This window comes from Harpia harpyja, chromosome 2 (assembly GCF_026419915.1).
Source record: "Harpia harpyja isolate bHarHar1 chromosome 2, bHarHar1 primary haplotype, whole genome shotgun sequence".
In the NCBI taxonomy this organism is placed as follows: Eukaryota; Metazoa; Chordata; class Aves; order Accipitriformes; family Accipitridae; genus Harpia; species Harpia harpyja.
The window spans coordinates 73742619-73764721 of NC_068941.1; the positions used below are offsets into that span (position 1 = coordinate 73742619).

Genomic DNA, 22103 nt, shown 5'->3' on the forward strand with positions numbered 1-22103 from the left:
AGTGAAGGTATTTAGTCAAAGTAACATACTCATATCAATTGGAAGATGGAGTTTAATGTTTGATTAGTTATCTAGGTTAAAAGTGTTCAGCAATGGAACATGCGACTGACTTCTTCCTTGATGTCACTCCACCAAGTATAAAGAAAGTCTGAAGGAATAAAAGGTTGTGGGGAGCTATTTTGTTTCAAATAACTTTTTTTTTACTTACGTATATTTACATACTTCTATCCCAAGTAAATATATATATATTACTTATGAAGCTCAGCAACACTAATCTTCTTAATATTGTTTGAAGGTGTCCTGGTGGTCTGAAGTTTGTGTGAGTTCTTGCAGCCTCGATCAGGAAGCCTAAGAGTTCGTGCTGCAGCAAAGACATGCTTCCTCCTGGGAGTTTCTCCTGGTGATACTAATTTCTGTCTGCTGACTGTAGGCAAAGTCAAGATGACTAACTTGGTCTGGATGCCTAATTTTATATGATACTATGGCATGTGTAAACGACATATATATTGTGTAGAAATCTTAGATTAATTTCCAGTTTAATCCCAAAGAGATTTTGCTCTTTGTTATCCTACAACATCTTGAAACCATACCAGATCTCCCCAACGTAGTGGTGTAAATAGTGGGTAGACTTCAGCCCAAGATACCTTCCATATAAATTCAAATTTAGACAGGAATACCTGTAATGAAATATCATGTCATCAAAGTTGATCTATTTTCAAGTAAAATAATAGCAATAGCAATGATTTACTTCAGGATAATGGCTTGAGATCCTGAATGAGGGCAGGGACACATGCTACTCGTATGCATATGTTGTCCATACATGTAGTAAAAAGATTCTTTTTGCCAAAACCTATAGGAATAATTCAACAGAATAACTTATTTTTAACAGTTCATGCCAAAATATTAAACTGTTCAAATAACTACAGAATCCAAATGGGAAAACTTAGGGAAGCTAAAATGACTTTTCTATGATTGTACAAACACAAATCTAAATTTATTAAGTAAAGGGAAGCAATAACTCTTGGTTTACTTTTTCCCATGATGTCATTTTCAACATAGGTATGGTTAAAATATCTCTTTTATATTTATTTTGTTTTTACAAGATTATTACGTGGAAGCAGTTTGCTTTTAGTTAGGCTTGCAACCAGAAACATTTCATTATAAAACCCTATTTTTTCTCTATTCAATTGTGAAAAATTAGTTTTGTCTGAAAATTTCCAGAATTATTATAACTACCAAACATGTTTCTGTAGATTCTGAAGAAAATAGGTCATACTCTTTTCTTAAGTTTGACTTTATAGGAGATTTTATAATTCTAATAAAAATTGACTTCTAACGTAAACTTTCTATTGATTCAAATGTCATAAACCTATTTCCATATTTTTTTAAATAAACATGTAATTAAATACTTCTATTAGTTGCTTTTGCTGCATAATACATATTATAGGTCCAATCCTGCATCTGTTGAATTATGCTTCTTGGAGATCATGGGCCTGATATGATTGTCTGTTCTGTCCTGTGGAATTTCATTGCAGACAGCACCGAGCAATGCCAATGATAGTCTTTGTGCCTTGTATAGGCATTGATGGCTGTGAAGTATTGGCATCAATCATTGTTGTAAATGACGATCAGGCTACATTTTGCACTCATATTGAGCTTAATTTGCAGATGTATAAATGATTGTATAGCACAGCGATAAACTGAGTCTGTAAGTGTTCTCTTCCATATTTTTGACAGGAAGCAGCCCTTGTATAACACTAATAAATTAGATATCTAGTTAGAAAAATAGTACACTTTTGTCTTCTACCACACATCTCTCACTGTCAAATAAAATAAGGGTTGTACAGGCATTGCCAGTTTGATTTGCGGACAGGACTTTGCACCTGTTCACTGCATAAATCAGCAATCACATACTCAAAGACATGCATGTTAATGCATGGGAAAAGGAGGGCACAGATACAGATTGCATAGACTAATGTTCCATACATAATTGTAGTGCTCATTTTGCAATCTCAGCAGTATTTTTGTGTAATTTTATTTGGTTGTAATTTTCTTAATTAAATCAAGTACACAGAAAAAAACCAGAAATTTCCCTCCACCTTGGTCATAAATAAAGTGGGATCAGGAGTTGTGCAACACAGACCACTAGCATTTGAAACTATCTGAATAACTGTTAGAAATACCAGATTACAGGTTTCTGTAAATCTGGGATGAATAAAATAAGAGTGTAAATTCTTGGAAAGCGAGAGCACCCAATTAAAGATTGCCAGTCTTGACTTAAAGGTGTTGAATGCTGGAGAACTCACGGTGTTCCTACTTATTTTTACAATGATTGATAACCGCCACTGGTAAAATGGGTTCCTCATTTCCAGTGGGAACTGGTACAGTTTCTCACCGGTGGATCTTGCTGTGCTCCTATCTGGTAGAAGGAAGTGCCAGGTACTACCAGAAATTTTATCTCCAGATGGGCACTTGCAGACTGTGATCAAATCACCTCTTAACCTCATTGACAAGAAAAATAAATTGACCTTGTTACATCTCTTATGTAATCCACATGGGTAGAATTACAACCCTTTTTTTTTTCAATTTTCCAGTAAGTTTTTGAAACATTGACAGAATTAGCAGCTTCCTAAGTAACTACTCTTTACTTCTGCTTGTAATCCCATTTACCATACACCCAAAGGGCTGTAGCAACAGCCTACTCTGATGACTCATATTTAGCTGATTATCCATGAGGTCCCATGTACCTTTTCCAAGTTCACTGATTTCCTGAATGCAGTTTTTCATCTTGTGTGTGACCTATATTTGTTTCATTGCATTTGCCATATTGGAATATAAGTAAGTCTGCTTTAATGATGTGACTCAGTTTGTTCCATATAATTTATTCTCATTATTGGTTACTGTTCTATCAGTTGTTCAGCATCCATAATTTTCTGCAGCAAAAAGTTTCTATTTTCTTCGGCATTTCTCATAAAGATACTGAATAGCATTGAAAGAACAGCAAACCCACTTGGAATTACACTGAAAATACCCATACTGAATACTGATTGTGTATCTCCAAGTTTTCAGATCTCCAGTTTGTAATTATTTTGTATGTTTAATACTTTGTTCTGTTCTTTTATGGCTGTCAGTGGGCAGTCCTCAGCTAGTACAAATCTTCAGGTTAGTTAATTATGAATATCATTTGTTGGTGTAAATATCAGATGGGACTGTCCTGGTGACCTGTTCAGCTGCACCAGACATTCCTATTTTATTCCTTTGCTTTTTTAAAATCAATGTTTTCTCTTTTTTTAATGCATTTCCTCTCTTAAAATGACCAAAGATGATATTGCCATCAGTTGTTCAATTTTACTTTAATGTCATATACAAAATATCCGTTCTACATTGCAACTTCATATATTTTATATAAAATCCAATGTACAGTATCTTAAATTTGTTTAAATAGTATTATAAACATAACTTTCAGGAGGAGTCATTCCTGGAGTGATGCAGTCTTTTTTTATTACAGTTTCTTTTGATATCCCTGCTGTTCAGTAAAAAATCCAGCTTAGATTCTAGAAGGATTTGTATGAGTTCAGGTTTCGTTTCTATCAAAGCAAAAATATACTCCCAGATTATTTTTTTTCAACTTTGTATCCCCTACACAGCTAGATAAAATCCTGTGCTGGGGTGTCCAGTTTGAATGTTATTTGCCATCATCTGCTTCAGAGCTCATCTTCATCCAATAAAGCGTCAAGGTAATCTGTATCAACGTATAAGAGAAATCCAGAAAACAAACTGTCTGCCCACGTTGGATCAGAAAAGAGACCATTTTGGTCAGTGTAGAAGATCTCAAGCCATACTTCGTCTTCTGGCTGAAGGTAGATCACTGTGGATCCAGAAGCTACATCATGGTTGCCTGTGTTCGCATCAAATGTCTTTATCCGGTACTTCCCATTGTGAACCAGCCCAATTGCAAGATGCTTGTTTGCTAAGGTGATATCATAAGAAAAATAATAAATCCCTGGGATGGCACAAATAAACTTCCCTGTGGAAGGGTTGTAATGCTCCCCCTCATTGAAGAGGACTTTATTGAATACAATTGGTAATCTTTCCTCTGGGTAGCTGGTGGTGATGCCAACAGAAAAGGCAGATTTCAGCACTATCTTTCCACACTTACAGACCCCTGGTGCACCTGGCTCTCCTCGGTCTCCTTTATCTCCCTTAGGTCCAGGTGGTCCAGCTGGACCTACTTCACCTTTGGCACCAGTCAATCCTCCAGGTCCTTTTTTACCAGACTGACCTTGGTCTCCTTTCTCTCCAGCTGGTCCTAATGGCCCAGTCTTTCCTCTTAAACCTTCAAAAACATTTTAAGTTAGTTAATCGTTGCACATATCATCTCAGTAAATGATTGTGTGGGCTATTGTGTGTGCCTGAACAAACAAGAAAAACACAGTCAGAATTTCAAAATACTCCAAAAATACTTTCAAAATCTTCTAGTAAGCTTGCAAAAGGAATGGCAGGTTGGAACAGAGGACCAGGGTCCATAGCCCAGAGGTCCTTTGTTTCTATATTCCTCCTTTTCTTCATACGTCTTGATTACACATTGAAGAATTTTATATGGAGTCAGTCCATTGCTGAGTGAACTATGGGCACTGCTGATAGAAAGGACCACAGCATGGCTACCCATACAATGATACTTGTGCACCAAATATCTCCTACTATTTGAGCATTTTTATTGTGTACCTAAATACCTGCTAATCAATTATTCCTGGCTAATGGCACAAATGAGACTATTTATTTGACACCACACATGCTTCATTTTTCACAAACTATTTCTTAGCATCTATGTGCAGGAAGGCTATGCATTTACATTTATTTACACAGATTTCAGTATACGCATATTAAGACATAGCTAAAATATATCTGCATATTTTCTTTCTCTCACTATATATACATGCATCACACTTAAACCCACACAGGCACATACACACATTTATCATACATATATATATATATATATGTATAACAGTGACAATGAAAGGTTATACTTTGTTGTACTAATGTGTTAGGTTACACAAGTATTCAATACCTGCACTCCCTTTTTCACCTTTTTCTCCCTTCCTGCCATCTCTACCATCTCTTCCTGGAAGACCAATGCGTCCATGTGGCCCCGGGGATCCGCTGGCTCCGGGGGGACCTGCAGGGCCTGGCAAACCAGGGATGCTACAGATATATCGGGTGTAGTAATTTTCTCCTTTGAACTGGCTTTGAAGAGGTTGTTCGCTTGTGTAGATGGCAAAACTTGTAATGTAAAGCAACACAAACATCCTTGGATCTGGGAAAAATACATATGAATAAGACTATTTATGCATATTATGGCACTCTAGTCACATGCAGATGGCTCTGAATATGCTAATAAGTGTGACACTGCGGTGCATTACACACAGGTATGCGTGCAGAGAACAACCTGGGATTTCTGCATTACCAGAATCCATGTAGGAGGCAAGGAGGAAAGTCTGTCAGCTTGGACCTTCTTCTGATCACCATATATGTTACTGTATGTCTTTCAAGTAGCCTGTAGACTGACATAGTACAACTGGCAAATACCAGCTTTTTTGGACCAAGTTTTGACACGTTAAAAAAAGAATCTGGATTTTTCAATGCAAAGCCCTTTGCTTGCATAGTTTATTTTGCCTTTAGGACCTCTATAAACTTTACAGAGAAAAGCCCTCTTGCTGGAGAGAGTTATATCTGTTCTAGGAGGATGTGCCTGCAGGAGCAGTCTTTTCTAGTGAGGACAAAGCTTACACCTTCATTTCATTTTGAAATTTGCTCTTATGGTTGTGAATGAATCTCCAACCTGAATAACCACAGCAGAAACTTGCTGAGCCTGCAGAAGGGATACCAGTAAGAGAGCTGAAGCTTCAGTGCCTGGCTAGAAACCCTGATGACCATAGCACAAATATGTGTGACCACCCTAATCGGTCAGGTCAAATCAGGCAGCTGCCCTGCGGGGAACGGATGGAGTGTGAATGGGCTGCTAACAGGTAGGGTTTTTTTAAGCTTGGCTTGGACTGTCATATGAAATGAACTGTATTGCAGTATCTTGCAAGAAAATTGTCTAAAGCTTTATATATAATATTTGGGTGTTTTCATAAACAATTGAATGTCAATTGGATTTCTCTGTTCCACTGCATACTGGGAGACTAAAGAAAAAACACTGTACAAACAGTAACATACGGAGGAGTTGCAGTACCTGCTGTACAAAGGCGTCTTAAATTACTGTTGCATTTGCAGGGAGTCAGTCATGGGTCAGGTGAGATTTTGCAAGTCAAGCTGTTTTTTCTAGTTCCCTCGCTGGCTTCTCAGAAGATTTGTGGGGTTTTTTTGTTGGAGTTGTCCATTCCTTCAGAGCTAATTTAGAGCATTCAAGGAAATCAGAGCCCACTGGTTTCTGTGGGGAGAAAAAGAAGAAATGGAGTGGAGGATTCAGAAAAACATTTGTGTAAAATACCATCTACCTTTTTTCACAGTGAAACTCAGATTCATTCTCAGAGTTAAAGAAGTTGCAAAGTGAATTAATCTAGAAATAGTTGTTCCCATTCCCTTCTCTGTGATACTGATTGGCATTGACTGGTTGATTTAAAAACCCAAACCGTTACATTTATTTGCAGTTCATGATATATCAGCTGGTATACAGCATCGTCAAATCTATTCAGCAGGGAAGAAGGCCAGCATATACACATAAACATACACATACACAGTCTTTATGAAGAATCTTTTCTGTTTTACAGAACAGAAAATTAGAAACTGTCTTGGTATCAATGGCAGTGCAGAAAAAAGCATGAAAATATTGTAGTCGGAGAAAAATAAATAATGCTCCAAAATTCTCTTCAGTGATGTATATTCTGCTTTTCATATTAAGCATCTTGAATCAAATTGGCGGAAACCGAACTATTAATTTTGCTGTCATTTGATAAAGCCTTACAGTACAGTCAGGCACAACAGCCTCCAAGAGCAGATTAACAGATGAATGCTTAACATTACAGCAGAGCAGCAAATGATAACTCCAGTGCAATAGTTAGCTACGAGCACAAACTTCACAGTGACGTTTGCTCTGATGTACTACCGAGTGTACCCAAATAAAGCTTGCGGATTTTCATAAGACTTAAAGCAGGGACAACAAAGCTTTCTGCTGAGAAGAACAACTTTAAGCGCTTAGCCAGCAGGGAGCTGCTTGCAGGGAGTTCATGCCCAAGACTACATATGCATTTTACACAAAGCTGATGGATAAGAAGCAGACACGACCTAAGGATCAAGGACTGGAACAAAACCTGCCCTTTGACAGATGAAAGTCTGAATCAGTAGGCTAGGTGTTCCCACACTGTTGCACGTAAGCCAAGCAAACAGTCTCAACAACTGCTGGTTTTGCCTATGTCCAGGATCTTTTACATATCAGAGTAAGAGCCTTCACACAGCTGCTCCTGTCACTGGCTGGCCAATAATTTACTGATGCGTGAAGCTGTCTCCAGCTCCCAGACCTCCCCTGCTGTTCTTCTCATGTGCCTACAGGAAATTAATTAGTCTGGGACATGTGTTTCTGCTAAGGCTATGGGAAAAAAGTCATTTGGGAAAGCTGAGGGGAATGGGGTTGTTGAGATAGGGATGTGCCTTAGATGGCTGGGGCATTATGGCTGGAGAACCAGTTTGGGAAGGAGAAGGCATAGAGGGGAATACGTGGAGCTTTCAGCTATGGGTTGGGGGTCTTAAGGAGTGATGGGGCTGCAAAACAGAATGGTGGGACTGCAGGAAGAGGAACAGAGGTAGTATTGGGAGGAAATGGTGATGATGTTCAGGTGATAATGTTTACAGTCCTGAATTTAGGCTTGGGGGGAATACAGAAGGCTGCTTCCAACAGTGGTACCCAACAAATGACTTTTGGGAAACCATGCATTAGGCCACAGAATTAGGACTTCTCTTGCCCTGTGACTTCAGACTCCTGCATTTCTTCCTGTGTAATGGTCCAGTTTTAAGAAGAAGGGTGGAAGGTGCTTCTCTTTGTTATTGCAGCAGTCTCTTGGAAAGTGTGAATCTCCTCAGACTAAGGAAGGATGTACAGCATTGAACCCATGCCCCCTGTTTCCTGGTGAGTACTCTAAAATGTGAATTGTAATGTTAAAGGTGAATGATAACATATGGCCATGCTTTTGAAATTTCAGGCTGAATTAGGAGGCCAAAATCAGAGATTTCAGTTCACTTGGGCTTATGAAGTTAGAGGGTGGAATACACCTCCCAGATCACTTTCTGAGGAATCACCTATGTTGCAGTGAAATACCTGATCACAGAGAGTTAACTGGTAGGCGGAAAGTGAGTAATAAATTACACTTTGGTCTTGGCTTCTGATTGTCCTTTTCAAAGATACAAACTTTTGTCCATAAACTGGGGTAGGAAACAGTGTCATTTATATATGCCAAATAATTTTTCTTCAGGGAAGAACAACATTTGAGGAATTCATTCTTTTTTCCAAATATTGAAACCCAGAACAAACACATGGTATTCTTGTTCACAACAATAACAATCATCTTCATCAAAACCATCACCAAAAATAATAATGAGAATGGTATTAACACAGGATAAGAATAATGTTATTCCGAGTTTATAAAATGGCATTTCAATAGGTTCCAAATCCACTAGGTAGAGCAAGAGTGCATGCCAAGGCATTCACTGGAAGGTGATGGACATGCTGATCAGTTCTAATGTGCACTGATTTCTGGAACAGCTTTTCAAGGTGAGGGTGGTAGATTCATTTGTTCCATCACTGTTCAAATTGCACAAGCAGCATAATCACTGCCCTTGTGCATAAACCCAAAAGATCATCTGATTCATTCAATATTGGAAAAATATTAAAAAAGCTATTCTGGACCTAATACCTTGTTGCAGTCTGTTAAGGTGACAGATCTAAATAGTCAAAAGAAGCATCAAAAGAAGTGTGGCCAGCAGGTTGAGGGAGGTGATTCTGCCCCTCTACTCTGCTTTGGTGAGACCCCACCTGGAGTACTGCATCCAGCTCTGGGGTCCTCAGCACAGGAAAGACATGGACCTGTTGGAGCGGGTCCAGAGAAGGGCTACAAAAATCATCAGAGGACAGGCTGAGACAGTTGGGGTTGTTCAGCTGGAGAGAGAAGGCTCCAGGGAGACCTTATTGCAGCCTTCCAGTACTTAAAGGGGGCTTATAAGAAAGATGGGGACAGACTTTTTAGTAGGGCAAGGTGTAACGGTTTTAAACTAAAAGAGGGTAGATTCATACTAGATATAAGAAAGAAATTTTTTACAATGAGGGTGGTGAAACACTGGAACAGGTTGCCCAGAGAGGTGGTAGATGCCCTATCCCTGGAAACATTCAAGGTCGGGTTGGACGAGGCTCTGAGCAACTTGATCCAGTTGAAGGTGTCCCTGCTTACTGCGGGGGGGGGGGGGTTGGTCTACATCACCTTTAAAGGTCCCTTCCAACCCAAACTATTCTATGATTCTATGATTTTATGATTCTATGATCTACCTTCAGAAGATAACTCTGTACGTTACATTCCCATCGAAGCTAGGTGCTGGGCAAAGGGTCTTCAACATCAAGCTTTTAGGAAATATCACTTCTTTACTCATTTCATACTCAGACTATGTCATTAACATTTTTTTTCTGCTTAGGAATTAAGGGATTGTAGCAAGTTCCCAGTTTTGAGACTCCCCGGTATATGATCTAATCTTCCTCCATTGTCCAGCTATGCAGGTCTTAATTCTAAAACTTACTAATTGTCATTGTTTAGAAACAATCCTAGAAGATTTCCCATGAATCTGTTATAAATAAAAGCTGGGTCAAAAGCCAGTAATTATTAGTCACAAGTTATCCTGGCTGTGTTCTTACTTTTGTCTTCCCTTGCTAGCTATGAATTCACTTCCAATACATATGCACAACTATTTGAGAAGGAGAAGATGCGTTTTAACCTCCTTGTGCAAAAAGATGTAGATGAGAAGTAGCAATGCTCCTGGGCCTTTTCTGTCTGCAGCACTGGCAATGGCTTAGTGGTGCAGAACAAGATATTCTGCACATCCTCTGGCTCTCCAATAGCAAAGGCCCGTACTACCTCACATTGCTACCTTGCATCCCCACTGTGGGATGTACAGACCTTCCCCAGCTCTCCCATCCAGGAGTTCTGTGGTAGGAGAAACAAGGTGGAGAAGGAGGTAATAAGTCAGGATGAGAAGCAGAGAGAGACACCCTCGACAATTAAGTTGAAATCTCACTACCTATGCCTGGCTTTTCCCTGTCAAAACATGATCCACAAAAATCATTTGTGTCCACATGCCTGAAGGGTCCAACCTACCATTCAGTTTGCCACCACCACCGACCTTTCTACAAAGCCTCGGAAACAGTAGCTTGTAGTTTAGCATGCCATGCTCTGCAGTTTCTTTGCACTGTGTGATTTTTATGCTATTTAAAATATAAGTTTTAATTATGGATTTTTTCCCAGGTATTTTACATTGATCATTCACCTTCAGTTGGGCACAGGTTTATGCATCTCCCTGCTTGTTTTGTGTTAGGGGGACTATGCTGGTCTTCCAGAGCTCTGCCTTTAAGACCGTGCCTTACTCTAAGAAATCAGGACCACAGCAGGCCACCACCACACTCCTTGGGTTAGCTACACAATCCAGCAATCTTCACATGGCTTTACATTGTCATTACTTCCCTTGTGTAAGAAGGGGAGAGTGACCTGTCACTTCTTGAGCAGTCTGAACTTTTAATTCCCAGTCTCAGAATGGCTGATGGCACCCAAAGGGATCAATCAGCCAGTGAGAAGGAACATTAGCTAAATATTTCTGAGAAAACAATCCTTAAAGGCCTTATTAGCAATGCTGGCATTTAATGGTCTCACTAACTTCAGTTTGTACTCAGTCACGTTTGATCAGTCTCCTTTATAACTACATTGAATGGAGTCAGATTCTTCAACCACGTCTCAAGCCTTCACAAAAAATAGAGTGCTTATAATCAAGACCAGAAGTTCAGTGTGTTTGATTTTCAAAATATCAAAGGAGTGGGAGTCATTTTATTTCTCAGTGTCTGACTTGAAACACAGTCTCTCTGGTTCCAGCCATTCCCATTATTTGGAAGGCTGTTTTTACTAAAAATGCCCTAGAAGCTGGTAAAGGCGTGTATCAGTGAGATAGCCTGACTCAGCTGGGGGGAATTTTAACATGAGGGCTGGCAGGCGAAGCAGCTTCACTGCCAGCCATACCAGAACACACAAATAAATGAAACCTGACAGAATTTGTCTTGACAGAGAGCCGAGAAGCTAGGCCAGTTGCTTACAGTTGGCAATTAACATGGAGACAATAATATGTTTGCTTGCAGTGTAGTGAAAAATGGCCAGGAATTAACACTGGAGGACTCAGGATACAAGTGTCCCTACACTTCATGTACAGGCTTCTTTGAAAGGTTTTCTCTATTTTCTTAAAATGAAAAAAACCCCAAACAACAAAAGAGACAGGTACCATAAATCACAAGGTGTCTTCAGGGGTGACCTGTAATTTGCAGGGTTAGTTATGAATCTGAACTGCAGTCAAGCATGTGGAAGTATGTAGGCATCTAAAGATGTGGATAGATGCCTGGAGCAGTGTGCCCATCTGCCATCGAGTGTCTTTCAGTTCAGGCAGGCTTCCTCTTCTTGGTTCCTTCCCAGCCCTTGCCGGGAGAATTTCCATCTCCTATCTTAGATCATTCTGCTTTACCAATCTTGCAATGATAGAAGAGAAATGGAGAACAGACTAGGAAAACCATTCTGGATGGCATGGAAAGAGGAAAAACAGAGGGCGCAAAAAGAAAATGTCAGACTGCAAGGCACACGAGGACAAACAAGAGCAAAAATCATAGATTATCACCATAAGTCATAGGGGATAGACTTCCAATGCCTCGTGCCTTGTGCTCACTTGTGTTCACACCTGGGCTTTGTGAGCAAAAGTCCATGAAGAGCTCCCATCATGAGAGCAATCACTCTGCACAGGGGTGAGTGATGGGGACCAGCCACCAAAGCGAGCTCAGGACACACATAGAAAGAACAGCTTTGAGAACTTTGCTGGATTTCTGGCTGAATATGTTCTAGACCCTGGGCATGGCTTAATTCTCATCCCCTCAAGGTAAATGTTATTTATGAGATCACGGACACCTCTGAAGGTGGATCCTCCTTCACCCAGTTGCTCCATTGGTGACAGCATATTGTACCAAAGAACAGTGTTCACTATTTAAAAAGATAATCGTGCAGGGAAGAAAGCTTCTAGACCCTGAAAGGGACACTCCTCCTCCAGCACATTGTTTTCTTCTGGAAATTCATCAAATGATATCACCCAGGCACTGTGCCTTTCTGGGAACTCTACGGAAAAGGGCCTCCAGCCAGGGACTACATTCTACATGAACCTAGGCAAAGACCAAAGGAGCAATTTAAATGCTTGGGCAGGACTAAGCTGGTTGATTTCCCCTGAAGCAAGTTGGGGAAGGCTCCCATAAACTTCTCTGCCAGAGGAGCAGTGGAGGCTGTGACCTGGGGCAGGGAGCAGCCATGTTCAGCTGAGTGGCAACCTCTTATTCTGCTGTACATGGACATCTGTCCAGGCTTGACACAAGTAAATTTTTTCACACTGCAAACAGTCATCGTTAAGTTAGCAATATATTTAAGTGTACAAAGGGTCTCTCTGCACTGCTGTTGCAACACAGCATGCCATTAGCTTTTCCAAGAGGGGAACTGGAAATTTTGCCTACATGGGCAAATCCCCAGCTAGAAATGGCTTGCTAAATACTGTGATCCCTTCAACCCAGGCGATATTGTAAACAGTCCTTAACATACTGGGGAGTGCAAAGGTAGGATAAAGTATAAATTTTCTAACTTCAAGATTTGGATAAGTATGCGTGTCTGACAATACTGTGGAGGACTAATTAGTTTTTATTTATGTGACACCTAGAAGATGGAAGACATTGTAAAAGCCCTATAGTATGAATTTAATAATCTTAAACCACTCTGAATTTTATTATTGAGAGTTTATATGTTGCAGCATGAAAGCAGGAATTTCTGAAGTGCTCCATGCTAGCCAAGCTGTGCTCCCAGCAGTGGCAGAACTGCACAACAGAGCTCAGATAATACCAGTACTGAAAAAAACTCACCACAGCTCCCAGGTTCCTGCTTGAGAACCTTCAAAAGATAACTGCACAACTGTGCATTTGAAAATTGACTTAGAAAATCGGCATTCTGGAATTAAATATTCCTGGGTAAGAAATAACTCTGTGGTGCTAAGACCTTTGGGCTGAATTTACAGAAGTTCCTTTAAGTTCCAACTTTTACATATGACTTTCACACATAGAAAATACATCCTGGGGGGAATTGGGTACCTAAGTCCAAATGAATGAACCATAAAACCTGTGACATACCAAGCAGAGCACGAGAGGCTGCCTTGGCCTAGAGTTTCTGAAGAGGGTCTTTTCAGGTATGTCTGCAGGAGCAGCACTGTGCAACACAGATACTCAGGACAGCGATGTGAGGCCCAGGCTGTGCACACCTGACATGGCTCAATGCCCAAGCAACGTGTAGCCATGCAAATACTGCTACCTTTCTTGCAGGACTATGTCCACAGGGTACTGCACTATCCACTGCCCAGAGTTAGCCGCATGATCTCCATCTTCTGGCCCTTGGTACACTGTTGGCATGTTCAGGAGCACCAAAGAGAGAGCCTCAACATGAAACCCAAGAGTCAAACTTAAGGGGGACGTTGTAGCTGTGAAGCTGAATCTCACAGAGGTGCAAGTCTTAGGAGGTTGTGTCTCATCGGCACAAACGATAAATGCATTTAAAAAGCCTAAGCCTTACTGTGAATCATTAGGGCTTGAACTTCTGAAAGCCTAATGCATTTTGAAAATGGCATGAGAACTTTGAAGCCTCATGTGCTTTTCAAAATGCCACCCACATTAACATATGTCCTCAGCCTCTGGGACTGCCTGCCAGGCTCTCATGTCAACCTCGGTGGTCTCCTCCACACTGGTGCTCTAAATTGTCAGTACAGGAGATAAAAATCTGGCCTCAAAATTGGCATATTTTCCTGACTGTGGCTGTTCTGAGAAAAATCCTGCTCTTGTGGAGTGAGTCTACCTCAAAGCTATTACTTCAACAGTTATTACTTCTATATTTGTACTGGAATAGAAAAAGGAGAATTTGGCCTGGTTTAGTCACATGTGTGATTGTTATGGTTAATGTCAGATTCTGGAGATTGGAGCCGGGAAGATATAAAAATAGAATGAAATTTATGTAATGTTTGCTTTTGGTTAATAGCACGTTTTTTAAGTATGCTTCTTCCTGATTAAATCAAACCTTTAAATAACAACTTGATTTTCAGTGACGTTGACCTCTTTGTGAGACTGAAGGACATGCACATTAGAAAGACAGCTCTAAACAGTTTGGAGCTTTAAAATAAAATTCCATTTAAATTCTGTATGGTATCGTATTTTCTTATCTAAACAAAGACTTGTGTTTCCACAGAAGAGCAGAAGGGACAATGCATCCTGCCTCCCATCAGGCTTCACAGGAACACCAGCTGCACCCAAGCTCACCCTCTGGCAACCCCGTCGATCCCCAGCAAGCACTCACACAGGACCTGCGTTTCTAGTTGATGGGCCTGAAGTTCTTCAACTTCACACCTTGTGGAGGTATTTGTGTCAGGCAAGGGCTGGCTGCTCCCCGGGGCTGGGAGTGATGGAGTTCCCCACAGGGTTGCAGGGCAGGGGCTCGCCAGCCAGAGCCCATCCCATCACCCCAGCAGGGACCAGGGCGGCCTGGAGGCAGCGGGGGGCACCCCCAGCATCCGAGGCCAGACCAGGACGTCAGCTTGTGGGTGGGGGTCAGCTGGGCTGAAATGGAGTCCTGGACCATGGGCAGGGTGGTGGGACGCCCAGGAGAGGCTGGCAGGGACAGTCAGGGATGTCAGTGCCCTCATGGCTCTGACAGTTTGTACTTGTTCAAAGAGGAAAAAAGCATTGTGATCCCAATCTGGCAGCATGAGTCTACTCTATGCATATGGAAGTAACAATTTTCAGCACAAGGCATTCAAAGGTCTGTTTAATTCCATATGGATTCTTACCCCTCTCCCCGCTGCAGCATTTGCTGAGCCACATAGCCAACTCGTGTCCTTCAGGATTTGTTCTTGCTTTCATCAGTTTCCTGATGAGGACCATTTCTATGGTGGACTGGATTTGCAGGGTCTCAGTCTGAGTTGTCTGGTTTTTTTTAATACATAAACTGCTATCATCTGTTGTCAAGATACAAGTGTCAAGCTTGCTTATTTGAAGAAATGTTTGGATTGTTCTTACAACACATTGAAAAATCTGAAATCTGTTATAAGAACTTCTTGTTATCGAAGTAACACTGACACTAATCTTTTTTCCTCTGTATTTCTGACTTGGACATTTCAGGCAGGCAGCTTTAAATCTCCAAGAAGAAAGCTTATGAAGAAAAAAAGTATTATTTATTTGTTTTCTAATTTGTACAGGCCTTGAAAGTTAAAACCTCATGCTGTTGTACAGAGCTCTGGAGAGTCTATCAATCTGTTTTGCTAACTACTATAGCCTACTATATATCCTACTTGCAATATATCCTAACAAGTCTTTAAAAAGCATAAGATATTGAGAAGAGCTTTGTCTTCTTTTGTTTGACACAAATTTGTCTGACACAAATTTGTCTGACAAATTCACTTAGAAGAATGACAGTTTTTCCTGTGATATGATAACTTCAATTTGATACACATAATCATTTGTCAGCCTGATTCTGGGCATACTGAAATCAAATGCAAATCTCTCTTTTGTTAATGGTGTTTCATCAAATTCACAGAGAGGAAGAAAGAAAACAGAGCACAGAGTTTTCTTTCAGGAGATCTTATTTCTGTTCCTCGATCAGAAATGTCTATTCCATGGCAATTATTTAATCATACATGCTTCTATTTCTTCATCAGTAAAACAACAACATCAATAATATCAAGTATAATATTGCTCTGCTGATGTAAAAGCAGGTTATTTCAAAAGCACTTTTCAGATTTTGCTTTTCTTAAGTAATTGTGAATTGCTGTTTCATATTTCAAATCAGTTCTATTATGGGAGATTAAAATGGATGAAGTCAGCATAATACCTCCAGTTTTTCAGTACAGTGCAGATGATGTCTAGTGTCTGATAACTGGTCATTTCTGACTTTGTAACAGAGCATCAGCCATACTCCTGCTTATCATTAAGAACAAAATTTGGGTCTCACGTAGTTGGGCATAGCTCTTTGAAACTACGCGCCTTGTATTCATGTTTGGCCTTGAAGGTGTTTTCACACTTAAGTACTTGCAACAATAATTTGCCTGTTTTTTGAAATCTGTCCTATCTGGGAAGTGTTTGTTTCCTTGGGTTCCTCCAGGGAATAGCACGAAGAAGCTGCAGCTGTCAGTCAACTAGCCACTCTTCAGTAGCAAAGTCTGACCTTTGGCTAGTAAGGAGCGGGCTTTACCTTGACTTTGTTCTGCATGTGTATGATGCTTCAGGGTCATAAGTGCACATTCCTGGATGCTCTGAAGGTCACAGAGTGTTTAGCAACTGATTTAATTTCATTTTCACTTGAATTTGCCCTGATCTCAGCCTGCCAACAAGTCCCACCTAACCTTGAACGACGGGGTGTTAGAGTCACCCTAGGAGGTCCCCAATCCAGCTAGTCTTCTCCATGTTGATTAAGATGCCACTGTGTAGCAAATAGCATAGATGGAGACGTCTTACCCAAATGCAGCATGCTGAGGTTAGTCCACATAGCCAGTAAACATACATTTGGGTGGACCCTAAACTGTGTGGCACGCTGTGCCCTGGGGGTACCAGCTGGATTGCCCAGACACGGCACCAGAGGAGTTTATTTGGGGAAGGAGTAAACAGGACGCACAGGTAGCAGAGAGTCTTTTCCACAGATGACACAGTCTTGGGGTGCACTTGCAGTGCAAACACAGCCCAAGGTAGTGGTATGTGGTAGGTTATGCCAAAGATTGCGTATTTCTTAAAAAGAAAAGTGATTATAGATAACCTTCTTTGCAATTCCATAATCGGTGAATATGACTTTGCCTTATTGTAGTATCTGGAGTTTTGCTCAGGCTTCTCATTCAAGTATCTACTGATATAATTTACAATGATGACAGTGAACTCAGTGTTATTTTACAGTTGCAACTCCATGGCAACTGTCTGCCATGAGCCTTTTTGCATTTCAAATGGTAACCTTGATTTAAATTTATTTCTTAAGACATTTGGGCTGGTCTAAGACAAACAGTATGCCAGAATCACTTCTAATGATCTGTCCCCATAAAATTTCCTTACATAATTGTTACTACAAATAAAATATATAAAAAAAGAGGAGTCATGCAAGGCTTAGAGCAGGTTAACTTCAAGCTTCCATCAGGGTAAAGGGTTTTGCAATTTCCACTTTAATGAAAACCTACAGAGGTTCAGAATGTATTGACTTGCAAATAAAGTTGAAAATACATAAAACATAGAGAAGCTTTCTCTTGCCTTGGTTAAAATGACCTTTACTTTCAGCGATAAAACTATCTAAGTTTTATGGCATGGAATCAAGATATAAAACTGAAAAAATTTCTTATAATTTAAAGTCTCTCAGATCAGTTCAGGCAGTTGCTTTTCCCTCAGCCAGGGCATAATTTTATCACAGACAAGTGTGTGGATGTGTGCATGTGTGTGCATGCATACAGATACACATCTGTACCTTTACCAGCCAAAGGGGTCTTGTTCTCCGTTAGCTTTTCTTCAAGGCCCTGGAGTGCGGTGGATGTATTTTATGTCAAAGATATTATTAAAGAGTTTTTTTCTATTTGACTTTGACCGATGGAGTTAATTTTCTTTAATACAGAGCTATTCTCTGATGGCCTGAATTAATGATGTACTTAGATTTGTTTCTAGCTGATAAACAGTAAGCTGGCATGTAATAAGCTGTTTTGTTGTTTTTATCTTTGTGATAGGTATCTTCATTGGGCATTGCAGAAAGTTCTATTTTGATATTTGTGATTTTGTTTATTGCTTAAAATACACATTATGTCTTGAACAGGATAATTGCAATTGAAAACTCTCCTATGCTCAAACATCACGTCTTTCTTGCTTAGAATTCTCCTTTTCTTTCTGTGAGATGCTGTGATTTCTTATGAGGCTTCTGTTTTTCCTCTGTCTTTGAGGAAGTTTGAATGTATATATGTGCATATATATATATATATCTGTGTACACGCACTGTAAAGTTAAAAAAATAAGTTTTATAAATTTATCAGCGCATGGGGGAGAATATTGAAACACTTCATTTGGAGACCATTTTATTGGCATAGCTTCTCTCTTACAGTTTTTCTCTACTCGGCTTATTTTGTTAATGCATGAAACTAGGTCTCTGCAGAAGTTCATAAGCCACTGCTCTTCCTTCTCTGTAAAATTAATTGGTGTCCCAGTTTGTTCTCTTGGGGAAATTATGAAGTCATCTGTAACAGTCATTTCATTATGTCTCAGTTTTGGGATTAATGTTACATATGAATGACTCCGGTAAATATGATCCAAAGCCCTTCTAGCCCTGTACCCTCGCTCTCCAGCAGTGTCCTACAGGACAGGCAGGCTCTTGTGCTCTTCCCAAGGATGTGGGAAGCGCGCAGCGGTGTGTGCCGGGAGGTTATCTTCCTGCTTCCAGTGCTCTGCAGCTGAGGTCTTCTGAACTGGAGATATTTTCTGAGTCTTTACTTTCTGTCAGCCTTGCTGAACTCTTTATCCATAAACTTGGAAAGAGTTTAAACTCTGGCTTTTCACAACATTTCTCATTGGTAAATTGGTTGGATTAATTATGCACAGAATGCATTTGTCTCCCTTAAACATTTTTGTCTCCCTTAAATCTTTTACTTAAATCTTTTTAAGTGATAATTTCATTTGATTCCCTCTATTCCTTGCATTATAAGAGACAGCGATTAACCTGCTCCTTAGTATGTTGTCTTTCTCAGAAAAGCAGTAACCTTGGACTCCTTATGATTGCCACAAATATTTCCTTGTTGAATATTTTTACTTTACAATTAAAAATTCTGGTGGTTATATGGTCCACTAAATTGTAAGAGCCATCTGCTCTTTTCCTCTAGTGTATTAACGTTAGTAAGCAAGATTCTGAACGACATACAAGAGCAGCTTTCATGTTATGTCCTCAGATCAGTGTAAACCCATCATCTCTAACAAAAATGCAAAAGTACAGCTGCAAAAAATGCAGCTGCCTGAGACTGTGTTATCTGGCCTCTGCCAAAGACATACAACGTGGGACAGAAATCTCCCCAATATAGCGATTGTCATCCTGCTAGACTTAAAAGCCAAGAAAAGTAGTAAAAAGTAAATATAATGTTTTCCAGGAGACATCGGTGTCTCTTATAGAAAGAAAAAACCCCTTGAATTCATCAAAGCTGCATAAACTCTCATGTGTTTGCTACAGACAGCTGAAAGGACAGTCTTCCTGATACTCTATAAAACAGTGCTTTCGTTGGCACACTTTTAACAAAACAATTATGGTTTCTTCATACAGATGTGTCTCATTATTATTCAAAATCAAGTTTGTTTATTTATCTGTTTTAACCACAGAATGCCAGATTATAGAGACTCTTGCTTTGCTCTCCATGAGTAGCCAGCTGAACGCAGCAGTGTCACTGATGACCGCATGTCCTCACAGCCACCATGCTGGCTTGGTTATAGGGTGATGACATTTGCCATTCCCTGTCGGAGTGGCTCTCCTCCTCCTCCTTCTCTTCCTTCTTCTCCTCCTCCTCCTCCTGTGCCTGCCAGCACAGAGCTCCCCTCTCCTTGCTGGGCTCCTGACACCGCTGAGCTCTCCTACCAGCATCAGGAGCCCAAAGGACAAAATCTGTCCTGCTTCCAACAGGCATATGGGGAAAAGACCCTTTTTCCCTTTGTTCCCTGTCTATCGGGATGCAGATTCCTCTGGGTTTTCTCTTTCATTGCCAGGCACTGAGGATGGAGGTGAGGGGGAAGGAGAGATGCAGCAGTGTGCGAAGCCCGGGGGCAGCCAGGGCCATCCTGGGGCACCTCTGAATGTCCCTGCAGATTGCCACCATGTCCACACGGGACAGAGAGAAAGGGTCGCCTGTCTGGAGAGCGGTGTGGTGTCAGGGAGGTGGCAGTGCGAAGGCTTGTCCCCCCCTGCATGGTGCTCCAGCTGGCCCAGATGTAAGATGGCTGGGAAAAGTCCTTGAATGGAAATCTCAGATGTGGAACTTGTTTTTCCTGCCAGAAGTCTGGCCGAAGTAGACTGTTTGTTGTAGTGAACGTTCAAGCTGTGGTGAGCCCAGACATCACAGTCACTTCTCCCTGTTTGAGGTCTATTTTCAAACCATGATAGGGATGCAGTATGCCTGCGGTTACAGAAGAGGGACCTGTTGGGAGCTCACAGGGTGTAGGGTACAGCCCCGAGCTCCCATGCACTGCCGCTGCCCTCCCCGCATTTGTGGACTTTTGAAGACTAGTCCTCTCTTTTGAACCCTGGGAACAGAGATGCTGTGCAGGTGGTACCACTTGTGCAGAAGTAATCGCAGCCAAAACAGCCTTCTCTCCAGAGGCCCTGGACTGCGGAGAAAGGGCAATAATGACTCACTGCCTATTAGCAAGCGGAGTGGGTTTGGCAAAAACAAGGATCCTTTTAAGCAAAGAGGTTGTTCTGTTTTGGAGCTTCATCTGTAAGCTGTGGGGTTTCCTTTTTCTATCATTTTTTAAACCTTTCCTCTTTCTGCCCTCTTGGTGGGTGCCACAGTGAGGGCCAGGGAGAGCCAGGCTGTCTGCAACTCTTTCTGTGCCCCAAAGCACAAAGACCTGGAGGCGGACAGGCTGCTGAGACCTGCTGTGTGTAGTGGGCGCATGGAAATGATGCTGCTGCCATTTCCAAATGACAAACGGTCAGTAGCTCCTGGGTTTTGCACGGTTTCATTTTGATATCTCTAAGGGAAAAATGAGTGTAGCCAGAGAATAAAGCAAGAGGTTGTGCAAGTCTCTCTGCAATAAGCAAAAGGGGAGTTTGTGCTCTCGCCTGGAGGAACATCTGCTTTCCAAGAGCCAGGGGCAGCTTGTCCAAGGAGCAGCAGGACATGGTTGAGGCTCCTCAGCCTTCTCACCTGCAACAGCAACTAAAACCCACAGTGGGGAGAGGCCAGATGGAGGCTTTGTTCAGCATCCTTCTTGCCCATGAGCTTGTACCACTTCCCAGAAACAGCAGACAGCTCAGGAACCCTGAGATTTCCTTGTCTGCCTATGTATGTTCCTGTTTACCGCCCTAGTCTAGTCCGAATACCAGGAAAAGGCCAAGGAAACATGAAGTCCAATCTGTTTGATGAGTTACCAGTACGATTCTCTCCATAAAAACAACAGAAATTTTGTGAAGGGCATCTGTTCCCTTCTGTTCGTTGCTTGCCCCTTGCTGTGCCCTGTCTGTGTAGGATAAAGCAGCTCCAGCATATCAGGGAGTTTTAATGCTTGTGGTCTTCCCTCATTCTTCTGATTTACTTTTACTGCAGGCTAAAGCTTGTAAACCTTTGACTCCTGTTTACAAATAGGCAGCCTGGATAACATTAGCAAACATAAACAGTACTCTCCCTGAAAATCGCATTTTAAACACAGATTTGTAAAGACCAATTTTATCTCTACCATCTGTAACTAGTTAAAATTCCAATTGTTTTTCTTAAAAAGGATTTTCACAATGGATAGTAAGCATGAGGTAGATTAAAAGTAATTTAAATTGTAGGTTTTTATTAAGAGGTTAGAAAAAATCTATTAGAGACCTGGGTTATCTGCAGCCTCCAAATGGTGCTGCAAAAATGGTAGTGCTCTCAGTTGTCATAGGTGATTTTTTTCTTTTAAGCTGTATGATATGTTTTTCTAACATTTATGCACAAACTTGCATTGGTTTATCTTCAAATAATTTAGTTAAAGAAATGCCAGATCCTCAGTGGACACCTTAATTGATCTAAGGAGTTATATAAACTAAGGATATAGTCAGGCTATA

The 22103-nt window shown here is 40.9% G+C and overlaps 1 protein-coding gene across 2 annotated transcripts in view; it reads right to left on the reverse strand.

Annotated features, from left to right (window-relative positions):
• Window positions 1–3338: 3338 nt before the first annotated feature.
• C1QTNF7 (C1q and TNF related 7) overlaps window positions 3339–22103 on the reverse strand; it is a 51704-nt gene continuing 32939 nt past the window's right edge. For both annotated transcript variants that reach the window (XM_052780452.1, XM_052780451.1), the window contains exons 2-4: window positions 6239–6436; window positions 5072–5317; window positions 3339–4336 (exon numbers count right to left, since the gene is read on the reverse strand). In XM_052780452.1, the coding sequence (XP_052636412.1) occupies window positions 3705–4336; window positions 5072–5309 (870 nt within the window). In that variant the 5' untranslated portion in view covers window positions 5310–5317; window positions 6239–6436 and the 3' untranslated portion in view covers window positions 3339–3704. The remainder of the gene's footprint in view (window positions 4337–5071; window positions 5318–6238; window positions 6437–22103) is intronic.